Source organism: Pteropus alecto, unplaced genomic scaffold (genome assembly GCF_000325575.1).
Source record: "Pteropus alecto unplaced genomic scaffold, ASM32557v1 scaffold155, whole genome shotgun sequence".
NCBI lineage: Eukaryota > Metazoa > Chordata > Mammalia > Chiroptera > Pteropodidae > Pteropus > Pteropus alecto.
Genome location: NW_006438113.1, coordinates 6,220,786 through 6,236,859, shown reverse-complemented (window position 1 = coordinate 6,236,859; position 16,074 = coordinate 6,220,786). Strand labels below are relative to the sequence as shown.

Sequence of the window (16,074 nt, the reverse complement as noted above, 5' to 3'; positions counted from 1 at the left end):
CTTCCCACCCTGACTCTGACTCCTTAACAGGTCTCAGCTTGGTGACACTCATTCATTCATCCATTCATTCATTCACTAAGGCCCTAGGATGTTCAAAGCCCTTTACCATGTCATTCTCCTTAATATGAACAATTCTGTGACATAAGCATCATTAACCTCTCTTTACAGATAGGAAAACTGAGGCTCAAAGAAGCCCAAAACGAGGTATCTGAGCTCACACCCACATGTCATTTGGACCAAGTGTTTCCTTCTTGGGTCAGGATGCACGGACCCCACTCATAAGTGGCCCCTTTACTCCAGTCACTTTACAGCACACCACCTGGCTTCACTTGTATGACTCACATACAAGTATCTGAAATCACTTTTCTTTCTTTTCTTTTTTTTTGTTTTCTTCTCTCTTTCCCATGAGACTGTAAGTTTACTTTTTTTGTCTAATGACCACCATATTTCCAGTGTCTAGAAAGGTGTCAGGCACACTGCAGGGATGTAGATAATAGCTGTGGATTAAATGAACAAATGAGTAAATGAATGAAATGGGAACCCAGGTCTCCAGCTGAGTTCTTCCTGACTCCAAAACCCATACTTCCAGGACCTGTGCTTTCCCCAGGGACTATTGCCACAGTCTTTTCGAACTCTCCCCGTTGGTGGCACCTTCTCAGGAAGCTTTCTTCAGCCCCCAGTACTGTCTGGATCACAGTGGACAGCAGATATACCCAGAGGCTAGCTTCTTCCACTCCACTCTGTGACCAGGTAGGCTGTACAAGAGCCAGGTGGCTAGGGGGTGAGCCCTACCCTGTCCTGGTAGCTGTCTCATCCAGGGGCCCATGCAATTGACTGTTAAAGCCCAGCTGGACTCTGGGAGTTTCCCCAGACCTTCCTCTGGCCAGTGTGCCCACCACCACCCTGGGCCTTGAGGGAAATCTCCCCTGCCTGCCTCTCCCTGCCTCCCACTGTGCTCTATTCAGAGCATGCTCAGGACTGTGGTTCCTAGAAGCTACAAAGGGAAGCTGATGCCTTCATACTGACTTCATGAAAGCTAGGAATGCCATGCGGGACACCCCCGAGCGTGCAGCAATCACACTGACTTGTTCAGAGACTCTGGCTGATTTCTGAGCTCTTCCGGGTTCCCTGTCAGATGCTCATGATAGATGCTCTCCTGGACCCCTAAATCTCCTCAAATAGAACCAAGAGAAATGAAGTCCAAGACCTCTTTCTACCTAAGGCACAGTGTCCCAGTGACTGATGCTGGCAATGATCATTCATGTAAACCCCACTCCATGCCCACCCCTGGTTCTTCCTGAAAGGCTCTCCAGGGCACCCAGAACTTCAAGCCCAAGACAAACACAACATTCACCCCTGCAGAGCTCATGGGCTGCCTGGCAGAGGCATATTCAGCAGCACTTATAATGATGCTGCACTGTAACTGCCTGTCCCCGTCCTTGTCCTTCTGTATCCCTAGGGTAAAGCTCAAGCCCGGCGCATAGTAGGTACTTTGAAAACATGTCTGCTGAGTGAATCTTGTGGAAAGGGCCCTAGTGAGAGTGAAGAGGGGAGTCTGACTACAGTCCCAGTTCTTTCCAGCTGTGTGACCATGGGCAAGTCCCTGTCCTCTGAGCTTCAGTTCTTTCACGTGTACAGTTGGAGATTAGAGCGTGCAAACCACTAGGTCAGAAGCCCCATCTAGGTTGTGAATATGTTGTTTCTGGCTCTTTCAGTGTTTTAATTTTATTTTAAAATTCATTCCCAGCACTTAAAAATTGAGAGATTTCCATAAAACCTAAAGTTTTTAGCTTTTATTGAAAAATTAGGAGACTTGGCTATAGTAGACCCATAGTCTCACATACAGTAATTGGCTGGTCTGGGCAGTAGCTGATCCTTTAGTTGGGGTGCCTGGACACAGTGGCACTTCCCTTACTCACCAGAGCCATACCCAGAATGCTCCATTTAGGTATGTCACCTGCAGACCCCCAGAGGCATCTGAGTTTGCAATTCCTGAATGCCATCTCTGAGCCCAGCATGACCTGACTGTTCTTTGGCCATGTGAGGTCTAAAGACTGGTGTTACAGGATCCCCAGGTGATGAAAACTATTAACACTGTGAATAAGAAGCCTCTTGGGATGAGTGATACAGTAACTGTTGTTCCTGAGGATGACACAGCTTCTATAAATAGTCTCAGAGCCAGATGAGTGCTGACACCTGCCTGGTCTCACCTGGGCCAGAAGTCTTCAAGGGCTGGACATATTTCAGTTCATAGCTCAGCCTAGAAACTGTCCCTATTCCTGATGCCACTGATGACAGTACAGGTAGAGATGACTTCACAGCTGAATCTGTAAGGGAAGTGGAACTTTTCTCTGGCTTAGGCAGGAAGGTAGTGATGATGCTTGATTTTCCAAACAGGGTAGAAGGAGTAACATGAGTAAAGGAGGCTGCTTCTCAGTCCAAGGTCCTAGGGATGAAGACATTGTACCATTAATGGATTCCCAGTTCTATCCAATAATGTTAGACCTCAGCCTAGCCTTCAGGGCCTTCTGTGATTGCCAGCACCCTCCCCGACCCACCTAAAGCCTTTCAGCTCACGGTCAATGTCGCAGCTTTTCCTTGAAGGTTCCCTGACCTCTCCCAGATCTGGGCTGGCTTTGGCTCATTCCCCCTCTGGAATCTCCTCTCTACATCTTTGTGTCTCTGCCCCTCAAATGCAGCTGTCTCCAGGCTAACCCCGCTAGGAAGACATCTCCCTGGTTCCCATCCTCCACAGCCCCCAGCCTAACTCCTCAGTTTCCATCTTACTATGCTGTCTGTTCAAGGCTTGTCTCTCTTACCCTTTCTACCCTGTCTCAATAATCAGCTCTTTGATGACACTGAGAGGGCTGGACATATGCAATGATCCCTGATCTTGGAGTCAGATAGACCCCTCCCAGCTCCAATACTCCCCCAACTCTTGGGACCTTGCTTCCCCATCTGTAAAATGAAACTGCCTAGGCTGTAGTAGAGAGCAGATGGGCGGGCTAAGGGGAAAGGCTTTGAGAACTAAAGTGGTTAAGTGAATGAAGGCAGCTTTTCTTGGGTAGGGCTGTTCATACTTCAGCAGGGTGAGGGATAAACTGAGGCCCTCCAAGAACTTCCTTGAGGGACAATAGGGTACCACTGATCCATTTGGCATGGCTAAAGGCTGTGTAAGCTGAGGGCCTGGAATTGTGTAGGGTGATGGGTAGGGTGATTCCTCTCTTCTTCTTTCAAATCTACAGTATGCTCTGATACGGGGGGATCTGGGAGATGTGTGGAAGGTCCAGATGGAGCAGGAGGTAAGCTTGCTCCCCACTCAGGCCTGTTCTCTTTCAAGGCACAATTATAAGAAAGGGAGCCATTCTTTTTTTTTAAGAGTGAGGCCCCATCCTGAGCTGGACCTGGGGACAAAATGGGCTCCAGGATGCAGCTGGGGCTTCACTGAGTGACGAGCCTCTCCTAGGCCAGAAATACAGAAAAGGAACCCGTGAACTTGCAGAAAAGGGCCAAATCAGCATTCTCATGAGGCTAACACACTCTGCTCTGACTTCATGAATTTTCTTGGGCCAGCATTTTGCTGTCCAGTTCCTTCCTAGGAACCGATTCAGTCTGGGCAGAAAAGCCCAGAGGTGGTCCCATTTTACGTCCACCTGACTCCAAGGCCCAGCCACCACCCCCTTCTCTGGCCCCTGAGACCTCTGAGCCTCTGCAGCTGAGACCCACTGCTGTCTGAGCCCCAAACCCTGAGCAAAGACTGTTTAGACTCTGTCTATCACTGATGCTCATGGCATAGTATTTAACAGTTGACAAATTCCTCTCTCCTGTTCATTTAATCCTTGGAACATACTTGGGAAAAAAAAGCAGGGAAAGGATTATCATCACACTCTTATTCTCCAGAGGGGAAACTGAGGCCCAGAGGGGAAACTGAGGTCCAGAGAGGCCTGGCACAGGGATTCCAGGATTCTCCTAGCACTGGACAGTGCCTTCCTCTCTCTGGGTCTCAATTTCCCATCTGGAGGGTGCAGGTGTTGGTCTACATACTCTCTCAGGACCCCTGATTGTTATTCACTTACTTTGGGCCTCCCATACCTCCCACTTCTGTGAAGCCCACCTCAGCATGTGGGGTAAATCCCCCTTCCTGTGGATCCTACTCAGTTCTCTTTCTATTCCTGTCTTCCTTTTTCACTTTTCCTTGCACTCCCTATGTAATGGCCTCTGTGCTGTGTTATCTGCAGATTAGGTGCAGTCCATGGGAGGTCTGTTTCAGGTGAGTGGGGGTGGGAGGGGAGCCGGTAGCGGCTGCCCTGGTTGCACCAGGCCTGTCAGTCTGTGGGGTCGAGGAGGGGAAGTCAGACTCAGTTCTGGTGGAGGGCTGAGGGCCTGTGGGAGCATGACAGGCCCAGGCAGAGTTTCCAGTCTTGCAAGAAGAGAATCTGCAAACAAGCCTAAGCTAGGACAAACCTGTGGTCATTAGGAGAGGTGTCTCTGCCTGTCTCCTCCTGCCTCCCCTCACTCTAATCCCACCTCTCATCTTCAACTTTCTTCGACTCTTAGTGCCACCTTCTCTCTTGGTCTCTGTCTGCGGGTCCTGTCGGGGGGAGGGGTGGTCTATATAAAGGGCTCAAACACTTTTGTTATATTCAAATAAAAACATACAGATGCCCATATTTTGGAATTAACCACGTTTTAACATTTTTTTCCCCTTTCTAAAAATTTCATCTATTGGGACCCTCACAACCTGGAACCGGCCTTCTTTTGCGAGGTCGTGCCTGTCGCTCAGATCTCTGGCACTGGTGAAATTCAAAGGACTTCACGCTCCAACGCCCTGCCGGCAGAGGTCGCCCGAGGACCGGTTCGAAGGGGGCGGGGCGGGGGCGGGGCCGCGAGAACTGCCAGACCAATAAAAGCGGCGGCGCGCGGCAGCGGCAGACTCGACCCTCTGGGCGCGCGTGACCTTCGCTTCTTTTATTTCCCCCTCTAGCACCGTTGGTCTCGTGCCCCGACCCGACCCGCGCCGTGATGCTGGCGCTGCGCTGCGGCCCCCGCCTGCTCGGCCTGCTTTCGGTCCCGCGCTCCTTGCCGCTGCGCTTCTCCGCGGCCCGCGCCTACAGCGGCAGCAGCGGCCGGGACCCGTCCTCTTCTGCTGGGAACCCGCTAGTGTACCTGGACGTGGGCGCCGACGGGGAGCCGCTCGGCCGCGTGGTGCTAGAGGTGAGACCGCTGGATTGCACCGCGCTGAACTGGGCGTGAGGGGCGACCCCGGGAAAGCCCTGGACCTCGTTCCGGCGCTGTGCCTGGCTCTCTGAGTGACCTTGCCTCTCGCTCCTGGGCTCTGGGCCTCAGTTTCCCTGTCTATAAAGAGGCGTCGGATTGGTCGCTGCCGGTATCCCTCCGAACTTTGGCGCAGTGGAGGCGGGGAGGCACGTGTGGAGGAGAAGGCTCAAGGTCAGATCGAAGACGGTGAGGGCCTGGCCCACTGGCCGGCTCAGGGTGGGCAAGAGGCTCCGTGACCTCATGGGGTTGGAGGCTAGACCCAGCTCCGAGGTGGAGGTCGGGATCCGAGTCCGGACGGTTAGGCGGGGCTGGGCGCTCACGTGGCCGCCTTTGCGTGAGGCGGAGCGGGGCCGCACTCCTCCCCTCGCCCCGCCCACCTTTCGCCTTCGGGCCTATCTCCCGGCGCAAAGGTATTTTGGGACCCGCTGCCTCACCGCAGTGCGATCTAGGCAGGCAGCTGGCTGCAGCCACCAGGTGGACCCCAGGATGGCCCTCGGAGTCTGGGCAGTGTGCCTGGAGCCCATCACCCCAACTCAAAACCCAGCCACCCGCTCAGGGGCACACTCAATTCTTGCCCCTGACTCTTTGGGCCATTTTTTAAAAAGACAAAGCAAGAAGCAAATAGTCCAGAAAATAACAGAGAGAGGAAGCTCTGTGTAGCCTTCAAGCTCGGCACTCTTTTGCATGAAGGAGCCTCAGTTAAGCCTGTTTCCTCTTCTGGAACATGCCTCCCTGCTCCTGTCTGTTTTAATTTTTTGGTGCTAAGGCGGCTTTTGAAGTTGGGAGGCAAAAGGCCAACTTGGATGGGGCTCCAGCCTCTCCTTACTGCTACTCATACTGTCTGTCTCTGAGCCTCAGTTTCTCATCTGCACATTGAGGAGCTTGGACTGACTCCTTCCCGGGCCCTCTCCAGGCCCTGAGTCTGATGCTTTGGGCTCAGCTGTAGTAGCTTTGATAGTTCTGCCTAGGGAAGTAGGCCAGGATGACACTGTGAACTCTTCTGACAGGTAGGGAAACCAAGGCTGTCTCCTCCCAGCCTTGGGTTCATTTGGAAGCAGCTGGCAGAAATGATAGCTGCTTAGGCTGCCTCCTAAGTAGCGCTGGGAGTAACAGGAATGGAATGGCGCCTGGTGTTTTCTCAGTCTTCTTGGCCACTGTGGAGGTTGAGTGGTGAGAAATTTCCTTCCCCTGCTTCTGGACTGACCATCTTCTCTTGGCCTTCTTCTCTCCCCACAGCTGAAGGCCGATGTTGTCCCAAAGACAGCAGGTAAGTCAGTGCCTGGGGCTTCCTGAATCTGGTCTAGGTAGAAGAGAAAGGGGCAAGGCAAGGTGGGTGGGCTGGCAAGAGAAGTCTGGGCAAGGAGACCTGGGACCAAATGGGAGTTCTGTGTATGGCTCAGCCACTGGCTGCACTGGGGCAGTTTTCTGTCCCTCTCTGGGCCTGAGTGTTGGCCCTGCCCACCAGTCTGGTGGCTGCCTCAGTATCAGTAGAAGGCACATGTAAATTTCCCTGAGACAGCTTCCTCCCTCCTGCTTCCTGATGTGGCAGAATGGTGGTTTGCAGCCTTTGGATTCCCTGTCCACTGACTTGGTAGTGGAACAACCAGGAGTGTATGCTCTGCCACTGATGTCAGAGAATGTGACTTGTCCCAGGTTACACAGGCAGAGCAGACCCGGGGGGCAGACCTGGGGTCTTCCACGGCCTGCTTACCTGAGGGATTAGAAGGGATTCTGGCTGGAACAAGGTGTGGCTCCTGGAGTTGAGGCCTGGCTCTTTTGACCTCCTTCTTTCCACCCTCAGAGAACTTCCGAGCCCTGTGTACCGGGGAGAAGGGCTTTGGCTACAAAGGCTCCACATTTCACAGAGTGATTCCATCCTTCATGTGCCAGGTACTGTGGCCCTCTCTGTGCTTGGGTTCCTCTTCTGTAGGTGAGGATAATAATGGGGCCACTTCACAGGGGTGTGATGAGATTTAATGAGTGAGCATGTGCCTGGTGCCTGGAAAGTACTGAACTATAATTACTCTCTTGGTCTATCCTCTTGCCCTGAAAGGCTAGATAGAGCTTGTCTAGGCTGCCATAACCCTTCCCTGCCCCAGAAGTTAAGCAACAGGGCAAGTGGCAGGACGGCCCTGCCCAGCTGTAATGGGAAAGTTGAACCTGTGGAAAGAGCACTGGCATTGAGTATGATTGTGCATGGGGGGTAGGTCTTAAGGCTTTGGAGGAGCAGTGTATTCAGACTGTGTCTCTGACTGTGTCCCTTTTGTTACACTGAACACTTGACATTGGAGAAGCAGCAGCAGCAAAGAGAGAGAGATGGGGTATAGACAAGAACACACAGGTCTGGACTGGAGCTTCTTTTTCCAGAGAAGAGCATCTCTCTTGGTTCAATGAATATGTTCTTTAGTCATAGGTCTTGTCTCTTTGTTAGAAGCATGAGTATTGCTGTGTCAGAGGTTTGGGGTAGATGTTGACAGCACGAACTTCCCCAGGGGTCAGGACCCGAGCTACATTGGGGGTTGTCCTCTGTTAGGTCAGCCCCTGCTGGGTCAGGGGTTCATACCCTGAGGCCAGCAGATGTAGAGGCAGGGGTAGTCCTTTTAGCCTGAATTCTCTCCCTCATCCCCCTTACTCTGCCCTGATGACTGTCATCATATTGTGGTAAGTAGCAGTGAGTTGGACCTGGGCTTGCTGATGTGTCAAATGTGGCGAGTGTCTGGAGGGACAAGGAGTCTGTGGCGTGGGACAAGCGTGGCCAAGCTTTCTGCTGCAGAAGTTCCCAGCTCTGCCTGAGGCTGTAGATGTAGCAGGAGCTGAAGCAGGTGTCCTGAGCTGGGCTAGGGCCTTCTTCTGAACAGCAGCAGGCAAGGGTGGGGACTTTCGAAGCTGGAGGGCTCTGAGGCATGAGGTGGCGGCACCATGGGCCCTGTGCCAGGGTTTTGAATTGTCCCTCTTTAGGGACATCTTATTAGCATTTGTGGATGTTTCACCCAGGCTGGTCAGGTCACCCGAAGATCCTGTCTCAGGAAAACTGCAACATCGCCATCGCTGGGACTGGCAACCTGGCTCTTCTGGCCATGGAAGCATCAGGCGAGCCCTGAGGAAGGATGCCGGCCCTGGGTGGACTCTGTCTTGGGAATGCAAGGCAGAGGGAAGCCACTGGGCCTGGTGAGGGGACGATGTCGGAACAGGGAAGGGGCTCAGCATAGGGAACCGGCTCTGTGCCAGCTGTTGCTGCTTCCCACAAAGCAGATGTGGAAATGGGAGCCCCTGGACACCTCTCTGTTTATCTTTTCAGAGTTGTGGGTAGAAAACTCTGGGTCACTAAGAATCATGTCATTGGCCATTAGATCTTTGAGGATCATTTAAAAACTTGCTCAGACAAAAAGTGAACGATTAGGAAACCAGGCAGAAAATGTTTAAACTTTATTTTATTTTTGTTTATTTTCCTTATTATTTTAGTAGTTCTTATGTTACTGGATGTTTTTTGACTGCTTTGCTTGAAGGGCTTCTGTCAGGGTGGGCCTTGGGTGGATTGGGGGACCCCAGCAGTTCAGCAGCACCCTCCTGCCAGCCCTGGGTGGCAGTCACTCAGAAAGTACTCTGCGCTTGCAGGCTGGCGACTTCACCAACCACAATGGCACAGGGGGGAAGTCCATCTACGGAAGCCGCTTTCCTGATGAGAACTTCACACTGAAGCACGTGGGGCCAGGTGAGTGAGGGGTTGCCACTCTGTGGTCTGAGTTCTCTGAGTTTTGACCCAGCTTCTGCCATGCCCAGCAGGCCAGGGAAGCTGCAGTCTGGTCATTAATTACTCCAGGGGTCCCCAAACCCAGGGCCAGGACTGTTTGGAACCAGGCTACACAGCAGGAGGTTAACAGTGGGGCAAGTGAGCAAAACTTCATCTGTATTTGCAGCCGCTCGCCAGCACTAGCATCATCATCTCAGCTCCACCTCAGATCATCAAGCATTAGATTCTCATAGGAGCACCGGTCCCAGGTGCCGAAAAGATTGGGGACTGCTGAATTATTCAATATATAATGTTGTGCCTGTCTTCCTTAAGCACTCAGGTTGATATGTTGGGTTTTCCTAGAGCTTTTTCATTCTGAGCTCTCAGTTTAAAAACAAACTATTCTTTGGGAACTTGGTGGGAGGGCCTTTAAGCAAAACCCCAGCATTGTGTCACATTTAAGACCCAAGGTACAATGTGGAAAAGTCTAGAGTTAGTGCTCAGGGTCCCACTCCGGCTCTACCGCAAGAGCTTCCACAAGGCCCTTTCCTGCTGTGGCTCCGGAGGACAGACCCTGGGAAACTGCTCGTCCGCTGGGCCCTGGTTCTCTCCTGAGCTCTAGGATCTTCAGATTCGAATGTCCTTGATGCAGTTTGAGCCATCTGCTCTTTTGAGTGAGATGCCTCCTGGGTCAGCGTGGCTCACTCCTGCTTGTCTTTATAGGTGTCCTGTCCATGGCAAATGCAGGCCCAAACACCAATGGCTCCCAGTTCTTCATTTGCACCATAAAGACAGACTGGTGAGTTCCCCGCTTCTGGATCCTGGGCCTCTACGCGTTTAGCTGGAGGAGGGCTTGTGTGCTTTCAGGGAAAGGTAGTTTGTGGCTAGACTGTCTGCTCTAGAACTGTAGCCCTCACCAGGCCTGCGTGTCTATATGAGAGAAAGTTCCTGAAAGGACTGAGAGAACTGTGGGTTCTTCTTGCTGCTCTGTCTTAATTAGGCTTCCTGTTGTTGCTGGTAGCTGGAATTTTCTCAGTGTGTTCTGCGTGCGCGCATACACACACACACACACTCACACTCACTCACTCACTCACTCACTCACTACCTTTGGGAAATGCTGCCGGACATACCAGTCCTCAAGATGGCCTGTAGTAGAAGCCCGTTTGCCTGGTTTAACCTGTTGTTCCCCAGGCTTATCTCAACCACAGAATGCACCTTGGGAAACGCTGTGGTAGACATTTGGATGTCACACCAGAGTTTTCATCAGGCGTTAGCATAGGCCTGCAGCTAGCCACCAGCCCTTAAAGACCTCTTTCCCACATGCCCACGGGTTTTAGGGATGTCTTCCCTGATAAATATTCCACTAAGGGGTAAGTTTCTCTGCCCAAAGTCCCTCGGGTCCCAGCCCTGGAACATCTGGGGTTGAGGGGACAACAGCTGGCTAGGAGCTAAGACTTAAGGCTCATTTCTTAGGACTTTAGGGAGACCCGGGTGGTAGGTGGACACTAGCCATCTCTAGCCTCCAAGCCAGAAGGAACATAGATGTCGGGGTTGGGCAGGTCGTTGCTGGCTCTGCCCACTCTTTACCCCTAATGGATCCTGCAGTTCTTCCCTTGGCTATAACCAGTCTTGGCCTTGCTGGCACTGTGCTAAGCTGCATTTTAGATTCTTGGAACTCAAGTTGAGAACTGATCCAGACTTACATAGTTTCACCACCCTTATTATCTTGGCCCTCACCTCATAATTCATGACTGTTAAAATAGTTCCATTTATACGGACCTTTTTTTTCTTCAGTGTAGTTCAATATCCTATTATCAACCTGAGCAGAACAAGAATAACTCACTTTTGTAGATGAGGTTACTAGGCAGAGTCGCACAGTGAGGGAGAAGGCAGAACATGCCTCAAAGGAGGCATCCTCATGTGTATTTTGGGGACTTCAGCAAGGCTTGATATCGGGAGCTTTGGGGAGTGGATCGAGCTTTTCAGTGTGAGTTCCTTTCAGAATTGCTGTTTTTGGTGGGCATTTCCATGAGCAAGTGACCATGACATTGGTTGACATTGCACTACTCTTGTTTCTGTTCACCTGGCTCACCTGTTCTCACAGGTTGGATGGCAAACATGTGGTGTTTGGCCATGTCAAAGAAGGCATGGATGTTGTGAAGAAAATAGAATCTTTTGGCTCCAAGAATGGGAAGACATCTAAGAAGATTGTCATCACAGACTGCGGCCAGTTGAACTAACACCCTGCGGCCAGCGTACTAGGCTGGCATCAGCTGCACATGTGTCGACTCACCTAGGTGGCTGCTTTGGGCTCCCAGCAAATTGCCCCGTCGAGTTGCCTGTGCTTGCTCCACCGTGGCCATGTGCTCGAGAAAGCCCTCTCAGGAATGTCAGACCTCCTCAGTACCCACCAGCCTGTTCCGCGGGCCCGCCTTTCCTCATGACCCTGTTTCTGGACCCCTGTCTTGGACATCAAGTCACTACTCCTCATCACGCATCAGTTGTGATCATTCAGCCCACGTTCGCCTATGCCTTGGACATTGGGGGGTGGTGATGGGTTAGCATCCAGTGCAGGTTCCTGCCTTGTCCTTGACCAACTAGGAAAGCCAGTTGCTGCAAAAAATGCTGTTTTGTGTCTGTTTAATGGTGTCTTTCTAATTAGAATAATTTAATTAACAAGATTGCCTGGAGACGAAGCTGTGACACTATCCCATGCTGTGGTCTGACCTAAGTTGTTGGCCCAGGCCACAGAACTCCAGAGCATGGCCTCTGGAAACATGATCAAGGCTTTGTGAAGGGACTCATGGCTGAGGCCTTTTATCCCAGCCACTGTGAATCCTGTCAGTTTGCTGCTGTTGTTTTCTGAGGAGAATCCCTGGGGGTAGAAGCAGGTGAACCTGGGAACAAAGCCACTGCGAACTGTGCCTACTCAATGTGAATCCCTGTGTGGAAAAGGAAATGGCCTGTGAGTGCCGTGTGCTCAGGAGAAAATAAACGTGTATTTCCTGGTAGGCTTTGATTTTTCTGTGTTTGATAACTTAAATCTACTTTTTATGTATATAATATACTTTAGAAACATTTGTTGATGTTCACCTTAAATAAATCCTATTTTCTATAAAGACTGGTGTTGTGGTTTTAGGAAGCAGTGTCTGTAACCCAGCCTTTATTGAGTTACCCCCTGTCTGGTACTGTGCTGAGGGCATTTCCATGCATTGTTTTATTTAATCACCCCAGCCACCCATGAGGGTATTAGTATTGTCATCCTGTTTTACGGGTGAGGAAATGTGCTCAAACTATCTCAGCACCCATAGCCTATCCGTGAGCACTGGCTCCGCCTTGAATCCCAGCTCTCCTTGGTGACTCAGCCTCAGTTTTCCTCAGCTGCACAATGGGGAAACAGTAATGCTCACCTCACAAGATGGCAAGAGTCAGATGTGATGCATGTAAACAGCATAGCTAAGCCTTCTGGAGTGACAAGGATGATGACATTTTCCATGTGTCAGGGTTTTAGATAAAGATCTCTAAAGGTGTGGACTTTACTATCCTGCATTTACCATTTAAGTTTGATCATCTCTAAAGGCGTGGACTTTACTATCCTGCATTTACCATTTAAGTTTGGAATTAACTTCTAGGTTTTTCTGAATTCACAGGGAAGGCAGAACGGGGGATAAGAGGAAGATTAAGAGCTTCCTTATAAACAGCCAGATATGGTACAGTTTGAATAACAGTTAATCGCATTCTGTTCACAATGTGACTAGAATGGTTTCACATTGGGGTCCCTGAATTAGATTATGTGTGGTCACAGGGCCTTGTAGTCATTCTGAGTCAGTGGCCGGAGTTGGGTTATTTGGAGTATGGAGTTCCAAGTCAGGTTTTGTGAAGTCACAGGTTGATGCAGTCACTGAGTTATGGCTGGGATTGAGTCATTTGGAGTCATGGAGAGTTTCCATGAAGTCAGTTCACCTGCATGGATTGGGAGCTCAACCGGCCTAGCAGTTTATAAACAATTCTTAAGAGTCTTAGGGGTCCTTGGAGTAGAACAAGGGTGGTGCATGGGCCTCTGAACCCCATTTTCGATAAGGTATACTCCATTTTTTATCATTGGGGCTCTTTAAGGAATTTCATTTGAATAATGGGATCTTGAACCAAATAATAATTGGTAACTGCTCACCCAGTCCAGCATTTTACAGATGGGTAAACTGAGGACCCAAGAGGGTCTATGATTGCCCAAGGTGAGGCTGCGAGTCAGCTGGCAGAGCAAAGGCTGGAACCTGGACCTACTAGTCCAGAGGTTTTCTGATGGAGGCCTTCCAGATCAGTCTGAGGTCACACTTCAGTCCCTGTGGAGTTTTCTCTTGACCTCTAGGGACTCTAAGGAGGCAGCAGTGCCTATTGACAAGTTTGAGGAATAGCCCTTTGAGACGTGATCTTTTGGCCCTGTAGTGATTTCTGTGGGATCTCAGGGTCACATAGCCTGTGGCTCTTGTGTGTAGTTCACAGAGCTTTTCCTTAAATGTTTCTATTAAAGAAGTAGCCAAAAAGAAACTTGAAAGACAGAATGACAGAGAGAGAGAGAGAGAAGAGGAGAGGAGAGAGAGAGAGAGAGAGAGAGAGAGTGTGTGTGTGTGTGTGTGTGCTGTGTGTCCCTCCATCTAATAGGGTCTGATATATGGGGTTTCCTCTGATGATGCAGGAATTTTCTAAAAACAATTTGTTGAAGATGGGGCTGTTTACTACAGTTCTCTTTCTAGCACTGTACAGGGCCTGAGGCTGATCTTATTTCTTGTATAAAGCATGAGCCTAAGTAATATACAAACAAGATATTGACTTGTTGCTGGCACATGGTACCTAATGCATGAATGAGGCAGCAAGTCATACACATGCTCTCAGAGATATGTGATGCCATGTAAACACCATGCATTTATCTGAAATATTTTTTCCTCAGACTTGTGATAGCTTTTCAAAATGACTTCATTACATGGTCTCTCCCCTCAGGCCTGCACTAGATGCTGAGGAGAAGGACTGGGTACAAGTAGAGGACCCAGGAGAGCCTGCGGTGATCCTTGCCTCCTGGAAAAACACATGAAGCCATGCTCACTTTCTTAGATTTTTCTCTCCTAATCCACTGAGAGAAAGGAAATACTCTCTTTACCCCCAAGAAGTAAAAACTCACTGGCTGGAGAAAAGGTAGAAGAAAAAATTCTATAACCCTCAGGAATGGACAAGGAACGATCCAGGGCCCAAGATCTTATATTGATACCAACTGGAAATCAGTTACCACTGCAGAAAGGGGCAAACTCACACCCAAGACATACCGAACACTGAGGCTGGACCACAACAACAGAGAGCCCTCCTGCCCCCACACCAAGCCTAGTCTACAGCTGGAGAAGAAGAGAAAGTATGGAGGGAGATACTTTCTATGTTCCAGAAAGCCAAGAGTGGAGTACAAACACTGAGAAAACCCTTCAGCACCCCAGCTCCATCTCAAGCACAAGGCACCACTACAGGAATTTGCACCTGTGAGGCTCCGAAGGCAAGGACAGCAACAAAAAAACCCAAACCCAGCTGAACTCCTGAATGGATCAACTCAATTCCTCACAATAAAGACCTGAAACAAGAAGCAGCACTCCCATTTTCGGTGCGCATACCATATCGCTGTCTTCTTCTATTGTAGAGCAATGTTCAGCATTCAATGAAAAAAATGAAAAGGCACAAAAGAGAATGAAAACAACTCACTGTTAATAAGTAAGGTAATCAACAGAATCAGACTCAGATATAACCCTGTCAGATAGAGACATTAAAATAACTGTGATTAATATATTTAAAGGATCTAGTGGGAAAGGTAGATAGCATGCATGAACAGATGAGTCATAATTTTTAGCAGAGAGAAATGATGAGAAAGAGTCTAACGGAGATGCTACAAGAAAAAGATAGGATACCAAAAATGAAGAATTCCTTTGATGAACTCAGTGGTAAATCTAGCATGGCTGAGGGATATGACCATGATTTGTCAAAGGATTGTAGGTATGACACCAAAGTATAATCAACAACAAAAAAATAGATAAATTGGAATTTACCAATGTTAAAATTTTAAACGTTTGTGCTTCAGAGGATGCCATCAGGAAAGTGAAAAATGACTGATACGTGGGAGGAAATAATTGCTACTGGGGTAATATAAAATGGTTCAACTTCTTTGAAAAACAGTCTGGCAGTTCCTCAGACGATTAAACGTAAAGTTAACACATGACCCAGCAATATCACTCCTTGGTATATATCCAAGAGAAATGAAAGCATGTCCACACAGAAACCTTGTATACAAATGTTTATTGGAGCATTATCGATAATAGTCAAAAGATTGAAACAACCCAAATGGTCTCCATGGGAAAATGAATCGACAAAAGGTGGTATATCCATCCAGCGGAATATTATTTGGCTATGAAAAGGAATGAAGCACTAATATATGCTACAACCTGGATGAATCTTAAAAACATTATGCTAAGTGAAAGAATCAAGTCATAAAGACTATATAATATATGATTCCATTCATATGAAATGTCTAGAACAGGTAAATCTATGGAGACAGGAAGTAGATTAGTGGTCGCTCAGGGCTGAAGGGGTAAGGGGAGGGGGAAGATCAGTGGCTAACAGCTAACGTTTATGAGGTTTCTTTATGGGATGATAAAAATGTTCTAAAATTGACTGTTGTGATGGTTGTAGATATCTGTGAATATACTGAAAAGCATTGTATTCTTCATTTTAAATAGATGAGTTATATGATGTGAACTGTATCTTAATAAATCTGTTTAAAAATCTGTATTAGTAATCGTGAGGCTGTGTAAGCTGTTTCCTTGGGAGTCTTCCTGTTCCTTTAGAAAATAGTGAGATTTAAGCTCATTATGGAAGTGGTCATGGTGGGTGTTAGGCATCACCTTTGAAAGCATCTGTCCCAGGTGAAGTTATCACAGTGTTTTTAAGCAAAGAAGCCTATTCTCAGTAGGGTAAGCTACTTCTACTGGCAAGAGAGGAACAGGGCGACTTGAGGGTTCAAGTTGTTAGTTTTATTTGGA

At 49.1% G+C, this 16,074-nt stretch overlaps 1 protein-coding gene and 1 long non-coding RNA gene across 2 annotated transcripts; one reads left to right on the top strand and one right to left on the bottom strand.

Moving 5' to 3' along the window:
* Positions 1-1,778: 1,778 nt before the first annotated feature.
* LOC112482682 lies at positions 1,779-6,489 on the bottom strand. The gene is made up of 2 exons (XR_003047395.1): positions 5,167-6,489; positions 1,779-2,446 (listed from the first exon to the last, which is right to left on the bottom strand). It is a non-coding gene; the product is annotated as an uncharacterized LOC112482682 (long non-coding RNA).
* PPIF (peptidylprolyl isomerase F) lies at positions 4,798-12,126 on the top strand. The gene is made up of 6 exons (XM_006915481.3): positions 4,798-5,214; positions 6,514-6,544; positions 7,079-7,167; positions 8,893-8,989; positions 9,731-9,806; positions 11,112-12,126. Exons 1-6 carry the CDS (start codon positions 5,023-5,025, stop codon positions 11,245-11,247), a joined length of 621 nt encoding a protein of 206 aa, XP_006915543.1. The 5' UTR covers positions 4,798-5,022; the 3' UTR covers positions 11,248-12,126.
* The last annotated feature ends 3,948 nt before the right edge of the window (positions 12,127-16,074 follow it).